The 26,886-nt window shown below is 32.3% G+C and overlaps 1 protein-coding gene across 1 annotated transcript in view; it reads left to right on the top strand.

Moving 5' to 3' along the window:
- Nucleotides 1–26,886, top strand: part of LOC145242094 (prominin-1-like) — a 119,702-nt gene that overhangs the window by 79,774 nt on the left and 13,042 nt on the right. The window contains exons 13-17 of the mRNA XM_080105011.1: nt 1,930–2,062; nt 3,858–3,943; nt 8,743–8,827; nt 11,462–11,599; nt 26,006–26,218. Coding sequence (XP_079961137.1) covers nt 1,930–2,062; nt 3,858–3,943; nt 8,743–8,827; nt 11,462–11,599; nt 26,006–26,218 — 655 coding nt within the window. The remainder of the gene's footprint in view (nt 1–1,929; nt 2,063–3,857; nt 3,944–8,742; nt 8,828–11,461; nt 11,600–26,005; nt 26,219–26,886) is intronic.

Here is a 26,886-nt window from a genome sequence, read left to right as displayed (position 1 = left end):
GACTTTTTATGTGGTTGTCTCTATTCGAGGATGCGATTTAAAATGCGGTCCTATGTCAAGATTAAACAAATTTTCTCATGTTAGATTGTATGCAGATTCTAATAGTGGTATTAAATTTACCTTATGCTTTCTATGATCAAATCGTCGGCCTCTGTCGACACATGACATACAAACAGTAAGTTACATTTCTGAATTTTTGAGATGAGGATTGGTTATTCGTATTATTTGGATTCATCGAATTACTGTTCTCATCTTGAGTGTCATTTTCACAGCGTGTTGGTCGATGTAACCTCCAACCTTCTTTAGGTGTATTTTGTTGAACCCGGGAATATTTCTGGTGAATTCGGAGGGAATTCCCAAGTTCGACAGAAACATTCCCAAGTTCGACAAAACACACCTGAAGAAGGTCGGAGGTTACATCGACCGAAACGTTGTGAAAATAACACTCAAGATGAGAGCAGTAGTTCGATGAATAATAATAATACAAATAGTAGTTTATTCTTTTTAATACAATCAATTAATTCATATGCAAATTAATGCATATCAAACCACAGTTGAAGAAACTCATAATGAGTGCAGAGTCTCGAAATCTTCAACAAGATTGATTCAAAATGAATTTAACGAGTGCCGTTGAATACTCTATGACTGTTTGCTGTTTATGCCTGCTGATTTGGCACTTATAGATAATTAATTCCTCCTAATTCTTGTGTTAATTCCTGATGGCTTGGAAGCAGATTACCAGCCTACGAAATCAAAAGTGATTTTGTGATTGAGTTCAAATCTTTTGGCCGTAATTATCATTTCTTAGACTGATGATGGCAAAGCATGAAAATCTATGGCTGTAGGCATAAAATTATTTTTAATATTTATTTTTGCTAAATCCTACCCTCTGATGAGAAGGAAAGTATTTCTTCGAAACTCCGCTGATTAAGGACTATCAACTTATTTTGTGCTTCCTTTTTAAAATAAAATATGTTTTTAACTCTTTTTCAAAGTGTTTTTTAACATGTTTTATTAACTACTTGTTCTTATATATATATATATATATATATATATATATATATATATATATATATATATATATGTATATATTCCACTTGTATAATATCGTACTGTTTAGCATATAAAAATCATGTTTTATTAACTGCTTGTTCTTATATATATATATATATATATATATATATATATATATATATATGTATATATTCCACTTGTATAATATCGTACTGTTTAGCATATAAAAATCATGTTTTATTAACTGCTTGTTCTTATATATATATATATATATATATATATATATATATATATATATATATATATATATATATATATATATATATTCCACTTGTATAATATCGTACTGTTTAGCATATAAAAATCATGTTTTATTAACTGCTTGTTCTTATATATATATATATATATATATATATATATATATATATATATATATATATATATATATATATATATATATATATTCCACTTGTATAATATCGTACTGTTTAGCATATAAAAATCATGTTTTATTAACTGCTTGTTCTTATATATATATATATATATATATATATATATATATATATATATATATATATTCCACTTGTATAATATCGTACTGTTTAGCATATAAAAATCATGTTTTATTAACTGCTTGTTCTTATATATATATATATATATATATATATATATATATATATATATTCCACTTGTATAATATCGTACTGTTTAGCATATAAAAATCATGTTTTATTAACTGCTTGTTCTTATATATATATATATATATATATATATATATATATATATATATATATATATATATGTATATATTCCACTTGTATAATATCGTGCTGATTAGCATATAAAAATCAAGCCTTGCAGTTTGTGAACTTAGTTTTATGCTGTAATTTGTTACCTTCTCCTTCTATTTTTCAGGTCTGTGTACTTCATTTTTCTGATCGGTTGGCTTTTGATGTTGCTCACAACAATAATGTTCATCCCTGGCGCATTCACTGAAGTGTACGGTTGCAGGAACCTTAGAGAAATTGGCCAGGGCTCCATAGACAAAGTACGTAGATGCATATTTATCTACATATTCAATAAATACTTGGCTATGATGTTTTTCTTTTTCTATGCTCACTTATAAAGCCTCAAATCATAGGAGTAATTGAAAGGAACGTGTTTAGCCTGACACCATAACTGGTACTATTTAGTGGCAACATCTTTTTTCTTTTTAATTTTTTTTTTTTACTAACTGGTCAGCACTTATAAAAGCGTGGGGGCCACTCTAGAATAAGGTTTGATTTGGTTGTTTTGCTTTATGGCATATCGACCCTTTTGGGTCAGTTAATAGCAAATTGGATCATTTTGGTAAAAGTTTTTATACTTTAAGCTCTTCAAAGTATCTATTCATGCTGTTTCGTTTGGTTGCTTCATAGAGGAAAATTGTTGTTTTTATTTTTGACCATGCAGAATATAACTGAGTTTTGTAAAAGGGGGAAAAATAAAACAATAACATTAATGTTGGGTGCGTTTGAGGCCAAGAAGCCAGTATCTTCAGACAGCCCTATCTATTTACCGGATCTAGAATAACGACTGAAGAGATTGTCAGTTGGACAATGAATAATACCAGTAAAAGTTTGGGAACAATGAGGGAAACTTTAAGATAAGGTTTGGTTTGGTTATTTTACAGTATATCAGCCCTTTAATTTAAAGAACAGATGGTATTTATTTGCTCCCCCACTGAGCAAATTAGGCACAAGGCCGTTTTTAATGTGAGGTAAAAACCAGCTCCCCTAAAAGTAGGCAAAAAGGGGGCACTCTGGTTACCAAAAATAATAATTGTCCCAGTATAGAGGGTTTCCCCTCCATTGACTGGTACAAATTATCTTAAGTGCAGCATCTGCCGGAACAGATACTACACTTTGATCCTGGCCCGAAGGCCAAGAAGTATTTATTTGCTTCACCACTGAACAAATTAGGCATAAGGCCGTTTTTTAATGTGGAGAGAGAGGGAGAGGGAAGGGAAAAAGGGGACCAGGTATTTATTTGCTCCCCCACCGAGCAAATTAGGCACAAGGCCAATTTTTAATGTGAGGAGTGAAGGGAAAAAGGGGACCAGCTCCCGATGGTGGGAAATGGGAGCTGGATAGTGACAATTGGTATGAAGAGTTGCCTCTACATTGACCAAGGTCTTATATGTGGGGTCGCCCCCACATATGGTCTTTGCTTGCAGTAGCTGTCGGAACAGACACTACAGTTTGATCTTGGCCCGAAGGCCAAGAACAACAGAAAAAAAAGACTTTTTTCACACTCAATTTAGAATCCCATTAACCATCATCCTCGAGTAACTGTTGGCTTTGGTAACTGTGGATTCATTAGCATAAAAAATAATGCACCGTATTGACTCAGGTGAATTTCGTTTTTTTTTAATTCGTTTTTATAAACATTCTTATTGTACCATGCATACAGTTTGATATAGTACATAATTAAAAGGGTTACTTGCAACATTTTGTAATCTTGATCAATCCGCAACTTATACATATATGTACAGGGTGTCTCAAAAAAAAAAAATGTACTCACACTTCGAATGATGACAAAGAAACTTATTTATGAACATAGAGTGAAATGGAATATCTTCAAATGCAGAAGAAGAATGTAATTGAAGAATCATGTTCGCAAATGTTCAAATCGATGACCATTATTGTCCGGACCATTGGATGACCTGTATTTGGCCGTATAGGAGTCAAAGGTTTGGCAGCAAGAAAAAGGGCAAGAAAGGATAGCTTTAGAGCTTTTTCAAACAAAAGTAAAATCGAATAATTAAATAAAGACACTCATTTTTCAATTTTGTTTGCTTTTAGGTGTTGGTAGAAGTCACGGGACACAACTTTGGTAAAATATTATTTAATAACGACAGCTACAACGTTACAATCAGTCACATTTACAAGTAAGTAATTTCTTTGGATCACTTGGTTTGCTCGTTTTCTAAAAGGAACTTAATTTTACATAACACCGGTCATTGACCTCAGTAGAAGTTTGTGTTCCAAATGATTAAACAGAACTGAAAGGGAAAAGATAACAAAATACCAAAATCTTTATGTGCAACATGAAAAGAAACTGGGATCTAAGGAAGATCTTCATCATTCCAGTAATTATACGAGCAACCAGAATCATAAAAATAATTAATAAACTACCTGGTAAATATACCTGATGAACCAAGTGCAAGAAAGATACAAACAATTGTACTTGAGAGGGAAGGTTAGAATCTTAAAAAGATCTCTCGGTTGGAATGTATGAGATAGAACAAAATGATAAGAAAATTTAAAAAAAAAGTTTCCTAACAAAAGAATAAAACTCAAAATAAGCATTGACTTAAGAAGCAACAACAAATAATAATTAATAAAATGTCCTTTTTCAAAACTATATGCAAATTAGTTAATATTGCAGCTGATATCGCGTATGGATTAGCAATATATAAAAATATGGTGCATCTATTGCGTAAAATTGGATGAACTTGGAAGAGGGAGTTTTGACTTTACTGTCCATGCGTGACATGGGATCAACTTTTTGATTTATTCAGATTTATTTGATGACGTCATAAAGGACATGGCATTGCCTCAGATGATAGCTAAAGAGAAGCCCTGGGACATTCAAGTGTCTTTTGTTTTTTTTTTACGTAGGCATCTCCACTTATCAAGGCCAAGAGGCGACTCGAGGATAAGGGTTAAAGAGTGTACAGTAGAAATTGAACAATATAGTAATCGTTAGTAAATGGAAATTTGGTAAATTTGTTAACTTATATGGAACGGCTCATCAAAAACTTGTTTACGTTAGACTTGAAGACAACCATATTGCAGTCAGCTGGGAAGCAGGAAAATGGAAGATAATTCCACAGGCGTGCAGTTCTAAGAAAAAAGCTTTGTTCATGGAATCTACGTTTAGGTTTAGGCACAAATAAAGAGTGGTTGGGGAATTATTGATAGTGTTTTCTGCTAGATGGATGTTTCTTGTGAAAGTTTGGCGAGGGGTGACCATAGATTGGAGCTCAGCCGAGCACTTGCCGTGAAAATAACGATAAAGCAGAGTGGTTTCTTGGTCTCGTTCTTATAATTAGCTGCAACTGTCCAATGGGATTCTTTCTTAGCAAACTTCATGAAACAAGGAAGACCGTATCAACAATGAGGTACAATGCAGGATAGGTAAAAACTTAGCTGGATTTAATCAACTTTGCCAGATCTGAAAAAACAAAAAGTTCATCTTCAGATGTGAATTATGATTTTATAACAGCAACGTTTTTTTTTTTTTACAAGGTAGTCACCACTTATCAAGGCCCGGAATCCACTCGGGGATAAGGGTTGTCCACACTGCTATATATGGAGGTGAAACTTGGCATCTGAAAAGAGTAAATGAGACACGTTTGATCCCAAATGCATTAGGAAGATTCTAGAGATCAAATGTGTCGATCGTACTACCAACCAAGAAGTCAAAGATCACACTAACCAACAGATAGTATGGTCAATAATCTGAAAAAGACATCTTGTCTAGTTCGGACATACTCTAAGACTGGCCCTAGAGAGAATTGCCAATAAAGTGCTCCAGTGGACTCCTGATGTAAAAAGAAGCAGAAGACCAAAAATGAACTGGAAGGAGATAATCGAGAGAGATCTGATTTTTTTTTTTTTTTTAGATATAGGTATATACTTATCAAGGCATGGAGCCCCCCCCCCCCGAGGATAAATGTTAATAAGTATACAGTAGTCAATGGGATAATAGCATAGTAATTGTTAGTAGCGAATATTTGGTAAATTGGATTACTTAAGGGGACGGCTAATCAAGAATTTGTTTACGTTGGACTTGAAGGCGACCAAATTGTAGTCAGCTGGAAAGCAGGCAAATGGAAGACAGTGCCACAGACGTGTAGTTCTAAGAAAGAAGCTTCGTTTATGGAATCTACATTTAGGTTTAGGCACAGGTAAAGAGTGAGGGAAATTATTGATAGCGGTTTCAGCTAGACGAGTGTTTTTCGTGAAAGTAAATTAGACACCTTTGATTCCCAGTTTATTAGAAAAATTATAGAGATCAGATGGAATTGCAACAGGAAGTAACTGCAGGAATAATGTGGATGTGACTTCAGATCGAAAATAGTGGTATACCTTAAATGCCTCATGCACCACAGTACACAAGAATAGCTGTCCAATAAACATTAAAAAAGAAATAACCACTGAAAATTCAATAACCAGTAAAAATGAAAAAAAACCATTAAAATGAAAATAAAATAACCACTAAAAATGAAATAACCATTGTAAATGGAATGATCACAAAAAATAAAATAACCATTAAAAATTGGACTTGAAGACGACCAAGTTGTAGTCAGCTGGAAAGCAGGCAAACGGAAGACAGTGCCACAGACGTGTAGTTCTAAGAAAGAAGCTTCGTTTATGGAATCTCCATTTAGGTTTAGGAACAGGTAAAGAGTGGAGGAAACTAAACTAAAAACAAATAACCATTAAAAATAAAACAACCATTAAAAATGAAAAAAAAACCCACTAAAAATGAAATAACCACTAAAAATGAAATAACCACTAAAAATGAAATAACTACTGAAAATTAAATAACTACTGAAAATGAAATAACTACTAAAAAGAAATAAATAACCACTATAAATGAAATAGCCACAGAAAATGCAATAACTACTAAAAATGAAATAATCACTAAAAATGAAATCACCACTGAAAATGGAATAACCACTAAGAATGGAAGAATCAGTTAAAATAAAATTAGCACTGGAAATTAAATACATACTAGAAATGAAATAACCACTATAAATGGCGTAATCACTAAAAATGAAATAATCACTAAAATAGATTAACCAGTAAAATAAAATAACTACTGGAAATGAAATAAGTAATAAAATAGAATCAACACTAAAAATGAAATAACTACTAAAAACGGAATGATCACTAAAATGGAAAAACCATTAAAATGGAAGAGCCACTTCAAATGAAATAACTACTGAAAATTAAATACACACTGAAAATGAAATAACTACTCAAAATGACATAACCATTAAAAATGAAATAATCACTAAAGTAGATTAACCAGTAAAATAAAATAACCACTGGAAATGAAATAACTGCTAAAAATGGAATAATCACTAAAAATGAAATCATCACTGAACATAAAATAGCCACTAAAAATAAAAAAAAAACACTAAAATGAAAGAACCACTAAAAATGGACAAAACACTTAGAATGAAATGATCACTGAAAATTAAATAACCACTATAAAAGGGCATAACCATTAAAACTGAAATAATCACTAAAATAGATTAACCAGTAAAATAAAAATAACTACTGAAAATGAAATAACTACTAAAAACGGAATAACCACTAAAAGGAAATAACCACTAAAATAGAAATAGCGTTTAAAAATAAAATAACAACTTAAAATGGAATAACCACTAAAAACGAAATAACCACTAGAAATAAGATAACAACTAAAATGAAATAACAACCAAAATTTTAGTAACAACTAAAAATGTAATAACCACTATGAATGAAATAACTACCAAAATAAAATAACTACAAAAAATGATATAACCACTAAATATGAAATTAAACTAAAAAAGAATAACTACTGAAAATGGAATAACCACGGAAAATGAAAAAAGCAGTAAAAATGAAATAACCACCTAAAATAAATAACACTAAAAATGAAATAACTACAAAGAATGAAATAACCAATGAAAATGAAATAACCACTAAAAATGGAATGACCACTTAAAATGAAATGAGCACTGCAAATGAAATAACCACTGAAAATGAAATGACCACTGAAAATGAAATAACCACTAAAAATGAAATAACCACTGAAAATTAAATAACCCCTAAAATGGAATAAGAAATAAAAAATAACCACTAAAAATTAAATAACCACTAAAAATGGAATAGCCACTAAAAAGAAATTACAGCTAAAAATAACCACTGAAAGTTAAATAACCACTGAAAATGAAATAACCACTTAAAAGGCAATTACCACTGAAAATGAAATAACTACTACAAATAGAATAATCACTAAAAATTGAATAACCACTAAAAAAATAACCAATGAAAAAGAAATGCCTGTTAAAATAAATAGTTTTACACTACGTTTTATTTTTTGTCTTATAAGTTTATATATGTATATCTATGTTTTGTTCAAATGATTTATTGAAAGAAAGAAAAAAAAGAAGAATGTTATGTATTACATACGGTTTTTTTTTATGGTGTTTGATTTTAGTTTCATAAACGCGCAGCAGCAGCAAGCATCAAGTGAGTCTGCTTACATTACCCCTCATCTCCAGCCATGAAACAAGCTATTCATTGTTCGAGCTATAATTCTTGCATTAGTTATTTTATTTGTTATTCATGCTGTTAAACATGTTCGTAATTCAAGTGAATTTGTTTTGTTTCTTAGCATGAAACAACCATCAATCTGTTGGAAGTTCTATTTATATAAACACACATTGTAACGTTTTTTCTTATAATCGTTATTGTAGCTACTTATAGTTTGAGCATTGGAATGACGACATTTTTCTGTAATGTCTTCGGATCCATATACATTTCGTTATTTACGATTCTGCAAAGATGTAACACAAGGGTCATTAAACGTGGTAAAGATAGGAAGTTACTTTGACGTGAGCATTTCGAAGTCGCAGTAATCATTCATAGATATTGTAAATGATCATAAATTCTTCTGCCCTTTCAGCGGCTGTAAAAATGGTCAAGGTATATACAAAGCAGCATATTTGAAATACTTTGTGGATCTCAACAGTATCTTCAACTACCCACAGGTAACTCATTTGTTTGTGTACATTTGTGTCATACATATGCTTTTCAAGTGCCAGTATTGATTAAAAATGTTTTGCCCTTAGGTTAACCTGACTGTGCAGGAGAGTAGAAAATGGTACTTGCAACCTCGTAACCTTTGCTTCCCTTATTTTGTCATTTAGTCCTCACATTCCGTAAACGATGTTTCTGACAAAGGGAGAAAAACTGTTGTTTTCTGAGTTAGAATCCATCTATCTAACACCTATCGTTGGCTAGTTTTTAGCTTTGAAGTAATATTTTTCTTTTTTTTAGCTTCTTATATTAGGTGGCTTTATGTCTTGTCTGGAGCAATTTTCACAAAAAATATGAGTAAATCGGCTTTTATTTGATTAGTTTAATTGTGTGTAGCAAGATATTTTCATGTACTATTTTCTTTCAGTGTAAACAGACAAGTTAACTGCTGAGTGATTTGACCTATTAATCACTCAGATGTTTGAGTGTAAGAATACAGGTTATTAGATTATTTCATGCACTCTGGATTTTCTAACCTAACCAGTTAGTTTTCCCAATTTTTTTTAGATCCTTGAAGAGCGCTATTTGTACTCATCTTATGTATCGAATGTCCTTATAAATGAAAGAAATATGGACGTGTATATCCACTTAAAAACGTAGTCTGCTTTGAGTTTATTCAATATAAGTTCGGTTGCATGGAATCGTATCAATCTCCTTCCCATGTCAAAAGATATGGTACAACGTTGAAAAGTAGGGATAAAAAGACAAACACTCCATACTCTGGCCCTATACAAAATAGCTGAGTAGCCTAAGTGACTAATCTAATCTATAAAACTCACTATATCTGTCTGTCTGTCTTTATATTTTCAAACTCTATCTCCTCCGAAACTAAAAGTCGCAGAGTGGTGCTAGGGGCCTCAAATGATTGGATTTTTTATGGACCATTCTTTTATAGGTATTTAGCTGGTGATAATAGTTTTTAAAGGGTCAAAAAGGGGTCAAAATTGAAAATTTTTCATCAGTACATATGAGTGTCACGTTGGTACAGTGGTAACGTCACCAGCTTTGAATGCTACAGTTTTGGTTTCGATTCTAGCTGATGGCACTCAAATACTTTTTTTTTACTTTGAATTTAATAATATATACGAAATCTGGATAAATTAAAATATCCTATAAGTGTATTTTACAACCAGGCAAAGCCGGGCAAAGCCGGGCAAAGCCGGGCGTCCCTCCTCCTCCATCAGTGATAGGCGTATCCTTTCTTAAAGAGAGGTGGTAAAGCCTGGGAGTGTTGGCCCTCTTATAATTGGTCAGAGCAATATCTCGACAGAGCAGGACAGCTGGTGTGGCAAGGCCTATACTGTCAGACTGATTGTCAAGGACGTATCTTCAACTGGTATGAAGTGACAGAAAGAATTCTATTTGGCAGTATTTGTCACAAGAATTGTCAAGGATGTGTGCGAAGTGAAATGAATGGAAAAAACATTCACGTTATAAAAGAAGGTTAACTTCTTTTTTTTGCATGTCTTTGAGACGTGTGGTCATGCAACAGTTTCCCACTTTGTTATGCAGTCTTTTTCATTATTGTTGCATTCTGCAAGATATGATTAAGGGCATAAAAGACAGCGTTGCACCGGTGGTCGATCAACAGGCAAAAATCACTGCTCACACAAATTCTCCCAACTGCTTTTGCTGCTTCTCAAACGTCAAATGATTTCTCGATCCTCTCCCACCAACAAGTGACCTGTTTTTATAAGGCACGCGCACATGATCTCGCAAGACTTCGTTCACTACAAAACGTCACGGCCGCCATGATGGACTCTTTCTTTCTCGACGCGCGTGACTCACAGGACAGACAGACACGAGAACGTTTGTACGGTAAGCCATTTTCCCCACAGCATCATATAGTTATCTTTTCCATATTCACAGACCACAGGGTCAGATTTGCGCTCGATCAAGTCATAGAAACTTTTCATCAAATCATTGCTGTTCTTTTCCACTGACGACAAGGTTCTTCTGAACCTGGAGGGAGAGCATCAGAAGAGGAGGAGATACTTATGTTAGCAGGAGGTGTGTGTGTGTGGGGGGGGTAATTGTCTAGCCGTCTGGTTTACAGCTGTTGTCTGGTCTTTTCGTAAGCTATTGTAAGGAGTTTGACATGGCTGAGGAAGCCTCACCTTGACTTCAGTTATTGAACCTTTGAAGCAAAACCCCTCGCCTCAAAAACCAAAAAAACAAACAAACAAACAAATAAATGAATAAAAATAACTAGAGATAAAAGTTAACTAAACAAATGATTTGCGAGTGAACAAAATAATTTAACGCCTCCTGACCTTGTGTCACATCATGCTGTTGTTGGAAGCATGTAAATATCTATCCTCTCAATAATGCTATAAATGCTGCAACATAATCTTTTCATCTAACACTTATTGTGGCTTATTTTTTTGTTAGTTCCTTACATCGAGTGGCTACATGCCTTGTCTGAAGTGATTTCTAGAAAAAAATTAATCAAAGGTTTTACTTAGTTTTCTTCCATTCTTTCCATGCTTATTCTTGTATTATCCTGTCACTCTTTTCTTTTTCTTTGCATTTCTTTTATTTGGTTTATTTTATTCACAAAATATTTTCTCTGCGTTTTATTTTAGGACCACGGAGTTAAAAATGATCTGACATCCATCAAAGTCAACTTGAGCGACATCCAAATTCTCACGCCAGAAATCGAGAAGCAGCTAAATGATGCCATCTCAGCTCTTAAGATCGACTTTGATGCATATAATTCCGAAGTGAGTACCATGCTTGAATCGGGCAGGGATACTATGTAGCGGGTTGACCAGCAAGATGTCTGTTCACATTACACTTGAAATTTTGCATGACAGAACACTCAGGAAAGCAAGAATCTGGGAGGGAATTCCAAAGTCTGGCAGTTCGAAAGAAGAAAAAAAGAAAAAGAAAAACCTAAAAGTAAAAGGCTTTCCGGCATCTAGGGATCTCTAGCATATAGGGGTGGGATTTTGCTGCCTGTTAGGTTTGTCAAGGTATATCTACGTGGAAGGGTACAAGAGCTTGGAGTTTGTTGGAGCACTTTCCATTAAATCGTATGGAAAACGCTGATTTTAATGATGCGGTTAGTTCGAATCTTAGATGAGTCGTTTAACTGTGATGCCGCAACACATATGCACACAACACTGTTTTATATAAAAGGTAAATATCAAAGTTCGTAAAAGTTAAATAAAAACAAATTACTTGCCTGTTTAAAGTATAATCTCAACTATAATACAGGATGACCCACAAAAAACTGGGCCAGCTCTAATTAGGCCCCGTTTCTTACTGTTTTGTCCAAATGAAATGAAACTTTGCTGCCTGTTAGGTTTGTCAAGGTGTATCTACGTGGAAAGATACAAGAGCCTGGGGTTTGTCGGACCACCTTCTATTAAAATACTTGTAGAATCATCACAGTGATGCAACCTTTTGGTTGATGGGACAAGGGGTAGATTTTGGTTGACAAAGCAGAACCTATCAGGTTGTCGATTCATTTTTGAACCCTGCTTTGGAGAGAAAAACTAGCAGCATGTGCACCAGCCAAAATGTGGCAACAATACTCCATACATGGGTGGATGGTGGCCTTGTAGAGGTACAGGATACTCTCAGACGTAAGTAACTCTCTAGCACGGTAGAGAGAGCCTATCTTCTTTGCAGCAGCCTTGCCAATATCCTCAATGTATTTGTTCTAATTCATGTTCTCTGTGAAAGTTAAGCTGAGGATTTTGAACGAAGAGCAATCAGGTAATGTGTCCTTAGCCATGGCTATCAGTGGTTCAGAAGGTTTCTTGTAATTATTAAAAGAAAGAAGCTTAATCTTGGCAGCATTGAATGTTACCATCTATTTGTGTTCCCATTCCACTACAGATTGAAGGTCTTCCTCTAATCTTTCAGCCATTTCCTTAGACGTTTGTGTATTCGTTTCCCCTCTCATATCTTTAATAGAGCGTTGTGTCATCACCCGTCTTGGAGACATGGTGTTCCCCTTCTTCTTTTTCTATCAGAGATCTATTGAAACAATTCGTTAGCTATTTTCTCTCGGGCCAATTAAGAAAAGCTAGATGTTGTTTGCAGGTTATTGACCACATCACTTGTTGGTTTGCATGGTCTCTGATTTCTTGGATCGCTCCATTTTGTCCCTAGAATCTTTCTAATACAGTTGGAATCAAACGCATCTAATTTCTTCGTTTGGCTGATTTTAAGATGCCAAGTTTCATTTCCATACAGCACTATGGACACAACGTTGCTGTTATAAAATCTTAATTTAGATCTGAGAGTAATTTTTTTTTTTATTCCTCCAGATCTTGCATAAATGCAGCTGAAGCCTTAACTATTCTGCATTGCAACTCATTGTCCATACTGCCTTTTTTGTTTATGGATAAACAAAGAAAGCAAATGATTATGGTCGAATGAAATTTCTTTGTTTATCTTTAATGATATATTTGTGCCCCTATATTTACTCGTTTGTTGACACGCTTAGCCACTATTCCATGAATTTTCTATTTCTTCGTTTTCAAGGTATCGCTCTAGTGATTCTAGTTGTGTACACATTCTGTTGTGTCCTTATCGTCAGATTCTCTCTGGTGCTAATTTTAGGGTATGTTCATGTCAGCCTAGACATCGTTTGCAGATTATTAACGCTACTAGCTGCTGATTAATGCAACCCCTGAATTATGGTATATAATTTGATCGTTCCATTTAATCCTTAGAATATTTCTAAGACACTTGGAATAAAACGCGTCTGATTTCTTCTTTTGGCTGATTTTGAAATGCCAAATTTTTAAATGCCAAATTTTTAAATGTCAAATTTTGAAATGTCAAATTTTTAAATGCCAAATTTTTAAATGCCAAATTTTTAAATGCCAAATTTTTAAATGTCAAATTTTGAAATGCCAAATTTTGAAATGCCAAATTTTGAAATGTCAAATTTTGAAATGTCAAATTTTGAAATGTCAAATTTTTAAATGCCAAATTTTGAAATGCCAAATTTTGAAATGCCAAATTTTGAAATGTCAAATTTTGAAATGCCAAATTTTGAAATGCCAAATTTTGAAATGTCAAATTTTGAAATGTCAAATTTTGAAATGCCAAATTTTGAAATGTCAAATTTTGAAATGTCAAATTTTGAAATGCCAAATTTTGAAATGCCAAATTTTGAAATGCCAAATTTCACTTCCGTATCACAATGTAGAAAAAACGTCACTGTTATAAAATTTTAACTAAGATCGAACGGTGAATTTTTAGTTTTTTCAGATTCTTGCAAAACTAATTAAATGCTACCGAGGCTTTACCTCTCCTGCACTGCAATTCGTAATTTTTCCTGCCTTTCTTGTTTATGGAACTTCCTAAATTTTCGATACAGAACATTCAGCTTTAACTTTGATATACATATACATAAAGTGACGCCAAAAAGAAAGTCCGCACTTGTCATTTTTTTTTTCAAAAAAACGCAAGTTTAAGCTAAATTGAATGGAGCTGTTTAAACAACCTATACTTCATTTGATTCGCCTTTTTCCTCTATAATTTTACCTGTTCATATTTGACTTTTAATTGAAGCATCCTAGTGTTCATGTCAATTTAACAAATTAACTTCAAATCGAGGAGGCAAAGGGAAACTCAGCAGCAACAAATAAGCATGCACAGAAATAACAGGTTTAGTCGATTACTGAACATTATATATATATATATATATATATATATATATATATATATATATATATATATATATATATATATATATATGTGTGTGTGACTTGGCTGCCATCAACTAGAATTGAAATTAAAACATTTAGCATAATACTTGCGTTCCTTACCATTTGAGCTATCGACAGATATGCCGGCAAGTTGAAATGCAAAATGTTAATTTCAATCTGCCAACATATTTTTATTATATTTGCGCATGCACAAATTCATTCATAGCTTGTTTAAGTAAAATTTTTTTTATCTATCTGTCGATCGCCCAAAGAAGTCATTTAAAAAATATCTTTTGGAATGAGTACTATATATTAGGCACAATATAATATTCAATAGAGAATTGGCTCTGTAATAATAAATACGAAGTTTGCATGAATCAACATATACTTAAGTGTATTTTATGACCGGGTAAGGCAGGGCGCTTCACACTACTTAAAGGAATAAAAACCTGGACAATACCACTAATAAGGTACTCCGTCAAACACCATCAAGAAGAAAAATACAGGAAACCAGAAACAAAAGATAAGAAACGTGGAAAGAGCAAGCACTACATGAACGATTCATCAGAATGACAAAAGAAAAGAATCATGAAAACACCTGAACATGGTTAAGAAAAGGACACGTGAACAGAGAAACAATCTTAACTCACAGTTGCATATTAATGCTAAAATCGATGAAACACAGGAAAACAGTAAGTGTAGACTCTGTGAACAAAAAAGTCGAAACAATAAGCCACACAGTATTAATCAAAAAGCATAAAGCTTTGTGCGCAATCCTTTTGGACTAATACTGCATCACTATAAAATCATTTTTATATGTATGTAAATATATTATAATTTTATATGTATATATACATTTTATGCACAAGAAGTGCTGGTATATGATCTCTTCGTGAGAATTCCTTTATTCAAGAAACTTGAATCAGATTACTTCTTCGGAGACTCCTTGGATCATTTACAGACTTTGAAAGCTACTTTCTGGAATATTTTACATGCGAGTCTACTGGATATTAACTTTCGTTTAATTTAATTTTATTTTGGAGTAAACCTATTTCCCGTTTGGATAACGTAATAAAGTTCCTGGTAACTTTACTTTTTACCTTTTTAACTTATTCTATATATAATATAATATAATATAATTTAATATAATATAATATAATATAATATAATATATAATATAATATAATATAATATAATATATATTTCCGCAGTCAAGCAACGTCGCAGTGAACAAGAACCATGAAAGCCAACAAACCGGAAGTCTAAGACTCGAGTTTCGCTCTGATTTCGGCTCATCAGTTAGACACATCCGACCTCGGGGTTTGAAACCCGAATCTCTTGCCTGCAAGGCGAGTACTCAGCCACTTGAGCAAACACAAGAAGATCTATTAACTAACACCGATCAAGCAAACAGCAGCGAAACTCGACTATGGAATGTACCTACTTCGTCTCAAACAAAGGGTGTGGTCATTCAACCAACAAGAATCCAAGCCGATGTCTCACAAGTAGGATTTTATTTTACAGGACGATATCACCCAACATGCTAACCTAGCGAGCAATTAAAAATAGAATTTCCAGTGTGAGAGATGATATACTTATTTCTATAGTCAAGCAACATCGCGGCAGACTGAAAAAATTTACATGTAAAAATTATGGACCAAGTAAAGAATAGATACCCCATAGCAGACGACGACGCCTGGCGGTGCCAGGCGCACATTTCAACTAACACCGGTGATTCGACCTTGACATTGGCACAAGCCCATGGCGTCGGTTGTTTTTAAACACGTCAAATAGCAAACATGCTCGAATATTCACCAGCAATTTTTTTTTTAAATATATTTACAAAACCTTTGAAGATTTAAAAGAAAAAGTATATATTTACAAAACATTTTTTAAAAATAAGTAACAAAACGAACGTATTTAAATAAAAGATATTTAACTAAACGGGTGTCTCTTTCTGTTTCGGATTTTTGCGACCAAGATTGATTTTTATGTACCGTGTTTTGTGGGGGTGGGGGTAGGGGTGGGGGGAGTTCTGTGTGCGTTTTTAAGACAATTCAATATTTATTCTTTAAAACATTAACTTCAGCGACAATTAATATATTTTCAAAATAATATTTTTAAATATTACATTTTTACGAATATTCGCGAGCAAGATTTTTTTTTAAAATAAAAGATATTTCAATAAATGGGTGTCTTTCTGAGTGCGTGTTTAATATATTTACAGAACTTTTTAATAACTATTTTATTCTTTTTATCAAACAAACATAGAACTTTTATAATGACATATATATTATGGACTGTTTCGAAATTTTAAAATTCAAGTTAGTTTTATTTTAAAAAAAAAAAAAAGACGAGGTGTTTTGTTTTGTTTTTTTTCAATTAAATTATAAACTTTATTTGAACTTTCAACAAACTTTTACAGACATAAAAATAGACTTTATAGATATTTTATAATAATTAAAAAAAAAATATATTTAACGAAAAGTTTTTTTTTTATCATTTCATTGTTGAATAAAATTTCAAAGTAATAAATGGTGAAAAAAATATCTCGAAAAAAAAAAACACCTCGTCTTTTTTTTTGTTTTAAATAAAACTTTAATTTTAAAATTTCGATGTTTGAAAAACAGTCTATAATATACATTTCATTATAAAAGTTCTATTTTTGTTTGATAAAAAGAATAAAACAGCTAATAAATAAATAAAAAATAACAAAAAAACAACAGTCCATTAAGTTCAAATAAAGACTGTTTGAATAAAACTTATAAAAAAAGGTTCATTCTATACGGTTTTGGCCATTTATTTGTACGTTTTTAATGCAATTCAATATTTATTTACAGTGCGATGCATGTCGGTGGTCAGTGAAGCAGAAATCCTTTTAGGCCGAGGCAATTTTTATGCATAATAAAATCACAAGTATAAACAATCGAGATAAAAAATATATCATTTTATTCACATATCTTTTTATAACTTTTATTTTTATAAAGATGAAATGTAGTATCACAAGATAGAAATCTTTTTATAATTTTTATTTTTATTTAAAAAAAAAAACGCACTTAGAAAGACACCCATTTATTTAAATATCTTTTATTTAAAAAAAAAATCTTGCTCGCGAATATTCGTAAAAATTGAATATTTCAAAATATTATTTGAAAAATATATTAATTGTCGCTGAAGTTAATATTTTAAAGAATAATTAAATAAATATTGAATTGTCTTAAAAACGCACACAGAACTCCCCCACCCCACCCCCACAAAACACGGTACATAAAAATCAATCTTAGTCGCAAAAATCCGAAACAGAAAGAGACACCCATTTATTAAAATATCTTTTATTTAAATACGTTCGTTTTGTTATTTACTTAAAAAAAAAAATGTTTTGTAAATATATACTTTTTCTTTTAAATCTTCAAAAATATTTCTAAATATATTTAAAAAAAAAAAATTACTGGCGATTATTCGAGCATGTTTGCTATTTGACGTGTTTAAAAACAACCGACGCTATGTGCTTGTGCCAATGTCAAGGTCGAATCACCGGTGTTAGTTGAAATGTGCGCCTGGCACCGCCAGGCGTCGTCGTCTGATACGGGGTATCTATTCTTTACTTAGTCCAAAATTATTTGTTTTACAATTAAAAAAAAATAACTAAAAAGAAATAAAATGGAATTTTTAACTCTCTCCGACAGAATGAAGTATTTCTTTAACAGTCAATTCCTATTTTAATCACGTAAATTATTTATTTACTTATTTAGTTATACCACACACACACACACACACACACACACACACACACACACACACACACACACACACACACACACACACACCCACCCACACACACAAAGTTTTATCGGATTTTAATGCATTAAAAAACAGTGAAAAAGTTAAACTAAGCCAGATTGAAGCTAAAACGTTGTTTTACAGGCAGAGTCTCTAAATCAGGGCGTGAATTTATTTTCGAGTTAAAATCTATTGAGAAATACACATTTTGTATTGGGAAATACACATGTTAAATATGTAAACATTAACTAAAGTTATCCAGTATGGCCCAAATGGAAGGCCATTATGGTTAACTTAAATAACTTTAGCTAATGTTTGACCGTTTTACCTATTAGGTTAAAGTTATGTATAAGTTAAAAAAAAATAACAAAATCGAAAAAGTAAAAAAAAATATCCTCAAAATATTTCTAAATACTGACTGAGAATTTTTATGTATTATTAAAAGAAAACTGAAAGAAACTCGTATGTAAAATGATTTGTTTTTCAAGTTTAAAAACTAAAAAAAAAAAAAAAAACATGAAAATTTCAATTTTCTATTTTGAAAATGTTATCAATTAAGGTCATGAAATTATTTCCAGTTTTAATTAAATACATTTTAAAAAATAAATTACTTTACCATTCTCGCAATCGAAAAATAAAAATAACTCCAAAATATCAAACATACTCAATGTTCGAGATAAAATAGTCCCCGGTTAAAATATTACGATGGTAAAAAATCTATTTTGCCTAGATGCCGCTACGTCATACATCACGTGATTCTTCAGTTCGCTGGCCTTATCTCTCGTTAGCCAGGGTCACGCTCATAGAAAATCCAAGTTATATAACCCTGAAATTTAGTTGTCTAAATAACAAGGAAACGGTCAGTTAAGAATTGAATATATATATATATATATATATATATATATATATATATATATATATATATATATATAATTAAATAATTAAATTTAATATTATATATTAATATTAAATTTAATTATTATTGATACGCCATTAAATTGAAGTGGACCATTTAATTGAACCAAATAGTTATTAAACTTAAACATTTTTGTAATAGCTTTCTTGTATATATATATATATATATATATATATATATATATATATATATATATATATATATATACAAGAAAGTAACTGCAAAAAAAATAAAAAGGATGTATATATATATATATATATACATCCTTTTTATTTTTTTTGCATGTAAGTATGTATATATATATATATATATATATATATATATATATATATATACATACTTTTTTTTTTTTTTGCAGTTCAGTCAGTAACCTGATTGAACTTTTGTATAAACAATATCGCCTGAACAGTTCTCTAGTTACTTGTAACTGGCTGATTGAAACATGCTCACGAATGTGTAGCGACATATTAATGCTTATGTAAAACAAATAAAAAGTATATCTTGCCCTTCTTTGGGATTGAGCATTCTTGCATTAGCTTAGTTAAAACTTCATTGGTTGCTTTAGTTCTGAAAAATATTTACCTGCAATTATATATATATATATATATATATATATATATATATATATATATATATATGGGTCCAACCTGTATATATCTGTGCGTGTGTGCGTGCGTATAAATTTAACAAATAATTCATTTATTAAATAAATAAAATAATAAAGTAAACAGACAAAAATATTTTCCCTGCACCAATACTCGTGTTTCATGCTTTTCCAATCATCATTGCAGAAAGTGACATTTTCTACTGGTCGAGAGATTCGAACCCAGCTACAGAACCACTTTTGATCATTTGCTAAGGCGTTATCCCAGGCCATTAACAACTGCTACAAGAATTAAGGGAAATCTAACACCTATAAATAAAGGACAAATGCTTCCCAATATCTTGGAAAACCTTATTAGTCTGTCCAGTATTTAACAATACTGGATATGTCGCCAGATCATAAGTACGGGCGTGTAGTTATGAAATCCTCCCCCATCCTCCCTACTCTCCTGACCTCACACCCTCTGACTTTTACCTCTTCCCAGCCATGAAGTTGTTTTAATGGCTGGGAAGAGGTGAAACTCAGAGGGTTTTTGAAAGGAAAGCGTTTCCCAGATGATGCAGCCTTGATTTCTGAAGTCACATCGTGTTTGGAGGACCAACCTGGGGTGTTCTACAAAAACGGTCTCCAGAGCTGTATCAAACGATGGGAGAAATGCATAACTCTGGGTGGTTCCTATGTAGAGAAAGACTAATAACTGTGCCAAGTTTCGTTGCTCTACTGCTATGGGAAGTGGGTTAGGGGCATTACTTATTGCACGTCCCTCATATCTCAGAACAGACCAATTAGTCATGAGCAAGTTGCTTGAACTTGTGTTAAATATCAAAATTGTCAACCACTTCAGTAAAACAACCTACACAGTGACAAGCAATATGGTTCCATCCTGCGAGATCTACAGCTGATGTACTGACTGTAATTTCGATGAGGATTTCCTCTTTAGATCAATAGCTCTTGACATATCAAAAGCAATTGATAGAATTTGGCATGACAGGATTCTTCAAAAGGTTTCTAGATGTGCAATATCTGGAAATGTCTTCTCAACCATCGAATCTTTTCTTTTGCCTGGTGTTTTAGTCTATCCCTTCTTCATCATCATTCAATTCAATACAAATTCGGTATATAACATACAAGGTGTTTGCAATAAGTTTGCACACGTTTTTAGTACAGGCATTTAGAATTGTTGTAGACTCTTGAAAATTCAGTTTTTATTGCTATACAGCTTATAAGATGACTGACCAATTTTTATGATTTCAGGTTTAAATAAACAGCTACAGCAGGAATTGGAATACACCCTACTAAAGCCTCAGTGTCACAGTTGATGAATTTCAGAAATGTAATCTCGACGTGAGGACACTATGCAATAAAATTCTGTTGTAAACTTGGAAAAAAAAAATGCTACAGAAACGTATAGAATGCTTCAGACTGCTTTTGGACCATCTTGCATGAATCGAGCATCAGTTTTTCAATGCCATAAGAAATTCAAGGAAAGCAGGGAGTCTGTGAGGGATGATGAAAGATGTGGGAGGAGTAATGATATCAGGACACTAGAATTGATTAGCCAAATCAAGAATTTCATGGTTAAGGACTGTCGTGTGTCTATAGAGACAAAAAGTGCACAGTTTGATGTCAGTGTGGGAACTGTACACACAATTATTCTTGAGGAACTGAAGACGCAGAAGATGTGCGCAAAGTTTGTTCCAAGAGTGCAGTCCACAACTCCATCCTTGTCACAGACTATTTGACCAATATGGGCACCAAGACAGTTCCTCACCCTCCCTATAGTCCAGATGTTGAGGAGATGAGAGAAACTGTGACGAGGGTCATTGACACGTTCACATGAATAGATTTTCATAGGGCCTTTTAGAAGTTGTTGAAACCGTACAACGTGCATTGCAGCCAAAGAAGATTACTTTGAAGAGAACTAGAGTTTCATGTGTGTACTATTGATAACAATGCCCATGCGAAAAAAAAAAGTCTGGAAACTTATTGAAGGCACCTCGTATAACTGCATTCTTCCAACACATGTCGTATTTTCGTATTTTATTTGATGTGGTTCCAATAACATCCACTTACTGCTAGGGTGTCTGCAAAGTGGGTACCTGAGCTTACATTAAAGTCCCGAGCAAACTGGGGGTATTTTTTTTAGTACTTATATATATATGTATATATGAATGGAAAAGTATAAAAAAGAATACGAAAAGTATAAAAGCTTATAACTTTTCTTTATTCGTTTTCAATTGGTGACGTGTAGGAATACAAAATAATATTATGAAAAGAAAATTAAAAAACTTTTTTTATAAGTACATAATTTCGACCGATCCTTCAGTCTTCATCGGTGTATATATATATATATATATATATATATATATATATATATATATATATATATATAATGCTCTCTATCTTAGGTTGAGCATATTGGAAGTGATATACAAATTACCATTAGCGTAAAAAGCGATGCTCTTTGTGTAAACAAATTCAGCTTAGGTATTTGGACAATATTAAAACATTGTTAATTTACTGCCCGCATAACAGCAGCCGTATAGCACAACGGTTAGAAACTCCAACTGTCGTTTGGACGATTGGGTTTCAATCCTGGCATGTGGTAGTTGCTTGTCTAGCCGCACTGATGAGCTGTGAAACAGCGAAACAGTACTGTATGTGGATGAATACTAGCAGGGAAACCCGACGTTGCTCGGGATTGAATGATGATCAACAAATATTTCACACTCCTATATTTTTATTGTTATCAAAATCCGTGAAATCGCTCTAGAGAACGCGTTACATGTTTCCCTTAGTCAGAAAATATGTTATTCTACATTGCACTCTAGAGAACCTACTGTTTCTTTTATAAAATTATTTTATATAAATTTCTTTCTAGTTAACGAAAAAAAAAAAATTAAGAAATTTACGTGCGGGGTTTGAACCCACAGACCACGTCATGCCCCCCCCCCCCAAACATGTAAATTTTCAAACCTTATAAAATTCTTTGCGGTTAATGAAAATTAAAAAATGAAGAAATTTACGTGTGGAGTTTGAACCTACAAACCATGTCATTAAAAAAAAACAAAAAAAAACACGGTATCAACTTACTTATAGTAGAATTTTCATGGCCTGTTGTTCTATCATTATTGCTAAGTGACAACATGGAAAAATGGCTTTACCAATGATAGATAAATTAAAACAATGATTTCGATTATCGATTATTGGTAATTATCAGGGGGGTATTCTGAGATAAAACCTAACTAAGATCACTTCCAGACGTATACACTAAAATTCTGTAAATTTTAAAGAAAATCTCTCCAGCCGTTTCGGAGTCTATAAGGAACGAACCCACACACAGACAAAGTTGCATTTATATAATTGCATATATATATATATATATATATATATATATATATACTAGCAAAAGTACCCGTCATTGACTGGGTTCAAAAACAGCCTACACAAAATGGACTCTGATTTATGAAAGTATGATAGGTTATGAAAAGGAAGGGTTGTAAAGAGATAGCTTCGAATTTGGGTGTATCAAAACCAAAGCAAAACATGATGAAAGTAAAAATAAAATAGATAACCCCCATAATTTATTATACCATACCTGTTCACACTGAAACACTTATCACAATATTTTCTGGATCTATATTAAAAAAACCTTGTTAAACTTTGTGACATATTTCCATTCTATGGAGGTCAGGTGCGAACGAACACCCCATAATTTTATTATACCATATTTCTTCAAACTGAAACATAATTATCAAAGTATACTTACGCAAATAGATATGAAAAGTCTTTATTAAAGTTTGTGCCTATTTCCATTCTATGGAGACCAGGCGCGAACCCAGACCCCACAATTTTATTATACAATCCCTATTTAAGTTAAAACATACATATTATTATGTACATCTATATCAAAAACACTTGTAAACGTTTTTTTTTAGTTTTTAAATTTTTTATTTCCATACTTTGTGGACCAGGCGTGCACGCAGACCCCACAATTTTAATGAATCATCATTATGCCAGATCAAACATACCCATTCCTGTGTCTCGATACATCTTTTATAATGATATGTGATCAGTTTTCTATAATAGTCAACCATATAGGAGCCTATTCGTGACCAGGCACACACACAGACGTTCAGCTTTATATATATATATATATATACATATATATATATATATATATATATATATATATATATAAACAAATGATTAATAAAACATGTTAAAAGACATCTTGAAAAAGAGTTAAAAACATATTTAATTTTAAAAAAGGAAACACAAGATAAGTGTATAGTCCTTAATCCGTGGAGTTTCGAAGAAATACTCTCCTTCTCATCAGAGGGCAGGAATTAGCAAAATGCAGGATCGGATTTTGCATATAAAAGTATTTAATGAAACTACAAGTAAGTCACAGATCTTACTTGGTTAAAAAAAAGGGTGAGGTAAGGGGAACAGGAGGCAAAAGAAAAATGATAAAAAGATTTCACATGAATGGACAGTCTGGTGAAGGGTAAAAATCCAAAAATGGTAAAATCCAAAACGGTCGAATTTAAAATTTCAATCCAATGGGTAAATTCCAAATTTTATTATATATATATATATATATATATATATATATATATATATATATATAAAGGATGGAACAATAAAGTTTTTGCCCTAAAAAAAACAACACTACAGCTTTATTTTAAAAATTTATTGAAAAAATCAATTCAGGTAACTTGATTATATAGTATTCAATGTAGCCACCTTCAGCCTCAATCGCCGCCTTGATACGGATCTGGAACTAAGACCTGGCTTTTTCTATAAGCGCTGGTGGGAGGTCGGTGAATACTCGGTGGATGGTGGTGATCAGGCTGGCTTTGGTGTTGTGGGAGGTCATGTTGGTGATGTTCTCAATGTCTGACCAAACGAAGTAGTCTAGCGGATTCAGGTCAAGGAAAGAGGGGGGGCAGTGAGAGAAAAATGCAAAGTTTCAGCACTCTTTCTAAAGCTAAGCCTGAGTCCTGCTGCCATACCTAGGGTCTGCCAGCGGCCACCTAATCACACCAGAGGATCACCATACTCTTCAGCACATCCAGGTACACTTTGGTGTTGATTTTTACGCTGACTTCGAAGATGTGAGGTGACTTGATGGGGTCTTACCAGCATAGACCATAACTGTGGCCCAAAACTTTGTTTTCATCACCCTGGGCATGTCCCTGTTATTCATGGCAATCCAGCGATGCATTTCGAGAGTGCTGACAATGGTCCTGTTGACATAACTTGGATCGGTAGAGAGCATGAATTGCACAGCGGCGCATCTCCGATCTTGCTCGTTGAACATTGTGTCACTTTCAGATATGATAGAAGACTCCCATCGCTCTTTGGATTTGGACACAACTGGCCAACTAGTAGATAGTCTGCAACAAAAAAAAAAAACCTGTTTTCAGCAAACGGAAATGGAATCATGTCGTATTTTCTAGGGCAACAATTTTATCGTTTCCTCCTGTATGTATATATATATATATATATATATATATATATATATATATATATATATATATATATATATATATATGGCACAATCATGTTGACACACCGGTCCACGCCAGATCACCAAAATTAAGTAACGTCGATCCTGGCTAGTACCATGTAGGTAACCATTTGAAAAGGCTAGGCGCTGTATGTAACACGCCGAGTCATAGAAATTTCCAAGTTGGTATCTGGGGGTGCATTAATTCACTGCGAAAGATGCAACCTCAGTTTTGTTAAGACATGCATTTAGGAGAAGATAACTCTGATATAAATTTCTGCGGTCTACTGTATGCTCTGTCCTGTGGCAGTTATCTTCACTGACAAAGGTAAGCAGTAATACCAGAGCGTGTGGTTGGTTCTACACAAAGCCTTCACCATTATAAACAAATCATCTGTGTGGATTTCCGAGCCACTTGATTGTTGTGGCGGAAGCTCATACGCTGAAATCGACGGAAGAGTCCATTATATATATATATATATATATATATATATATATGTATATATATATATATATATATATAACATAGATACTAATTCTATAATAAACATGGTAACAAATTCTTTTTTAATTTTTTTCGACATGTAAAATCACTAATAAAAAAAATGTTCCATGAATTGTAGTTTTCACTTCTTTATTCAGATTTCCAAAACCAATTCACCAACGGCGATAATTGACTTGAGTAAGACATTGGATTTACTAAGCAGCGCCTCAAGCCCTTACGGTTCAAATTTCAAGAAGTATGCAAATGATACGAGGATGATTGAACAGAAGGAACTGCGACAGCTGAAAGCTTCACAGGCGATTTTGATGACAAGAGTGAATGGCTTGAAACAGAATTCGATTTCGGCAAATGTAAGCATACATTCTTTTTCATTCAATCTTTCTCATCTAATATACAAAAGGTCAGCCGGATCATTGAAGTTAGACCGCTAATCGATATTTGATTCTATCTAACCTTCTCACAAAAATTATCACTCTCAGTTTTTTTATTTTTGCATAAAATAAAACAATTCCAATCAATTGTATCAATTAATTGTTCTATCCAACACAAAATTTCCTCTAACAAGAGAAAGTTTCAGGTATGCACTACAATTCTTATTGGTTACTTTGCTATATTCATTAACGAATTTTAATAAATAACCCCCTCTACTTATTTCAAGATTATTTCAGTTTTATTACATATCATACTTTATTTATATTATTAATAATTTATTCATATTATTAATACTTTATTTATATTATTAATAATGTATTCATATTATTAATACTTTATTTATATTATTAATAATTTATTCATATTATTAATACTTTATTTATATTATTAATAATTTATTCATATTATTAATACTTTATTTATATTATTAATAATTTATTCATATTATTAATACTTTATTTATATTATTAATAATTTATTCATATTATTAATACTTTATTTATATTATTAATAATTTATTCTATTATTAATACTTTATTTATATTATTAATAATTTATTCATATTATTAATACTTTATTTATATTA

The sequence above is a fragment of the Euprymna scolopes genome, chromosome 21 (assembly GCF_053919585.1).
Source record: "Euprymna scolopes isolate OS-2025 chromosome 21, ASM5391958v1, whole genome shotgun sequence".
Lineage (NCBI taxonomy): Eukaryota > Metazoa > Mollusca > Cephalopoda > Sepiida > Sepiolidae > Euprymna > Euprymna scolopes.
This window is presented reverse-complemented; position numbering and strand designations above follow the sequence as displayed.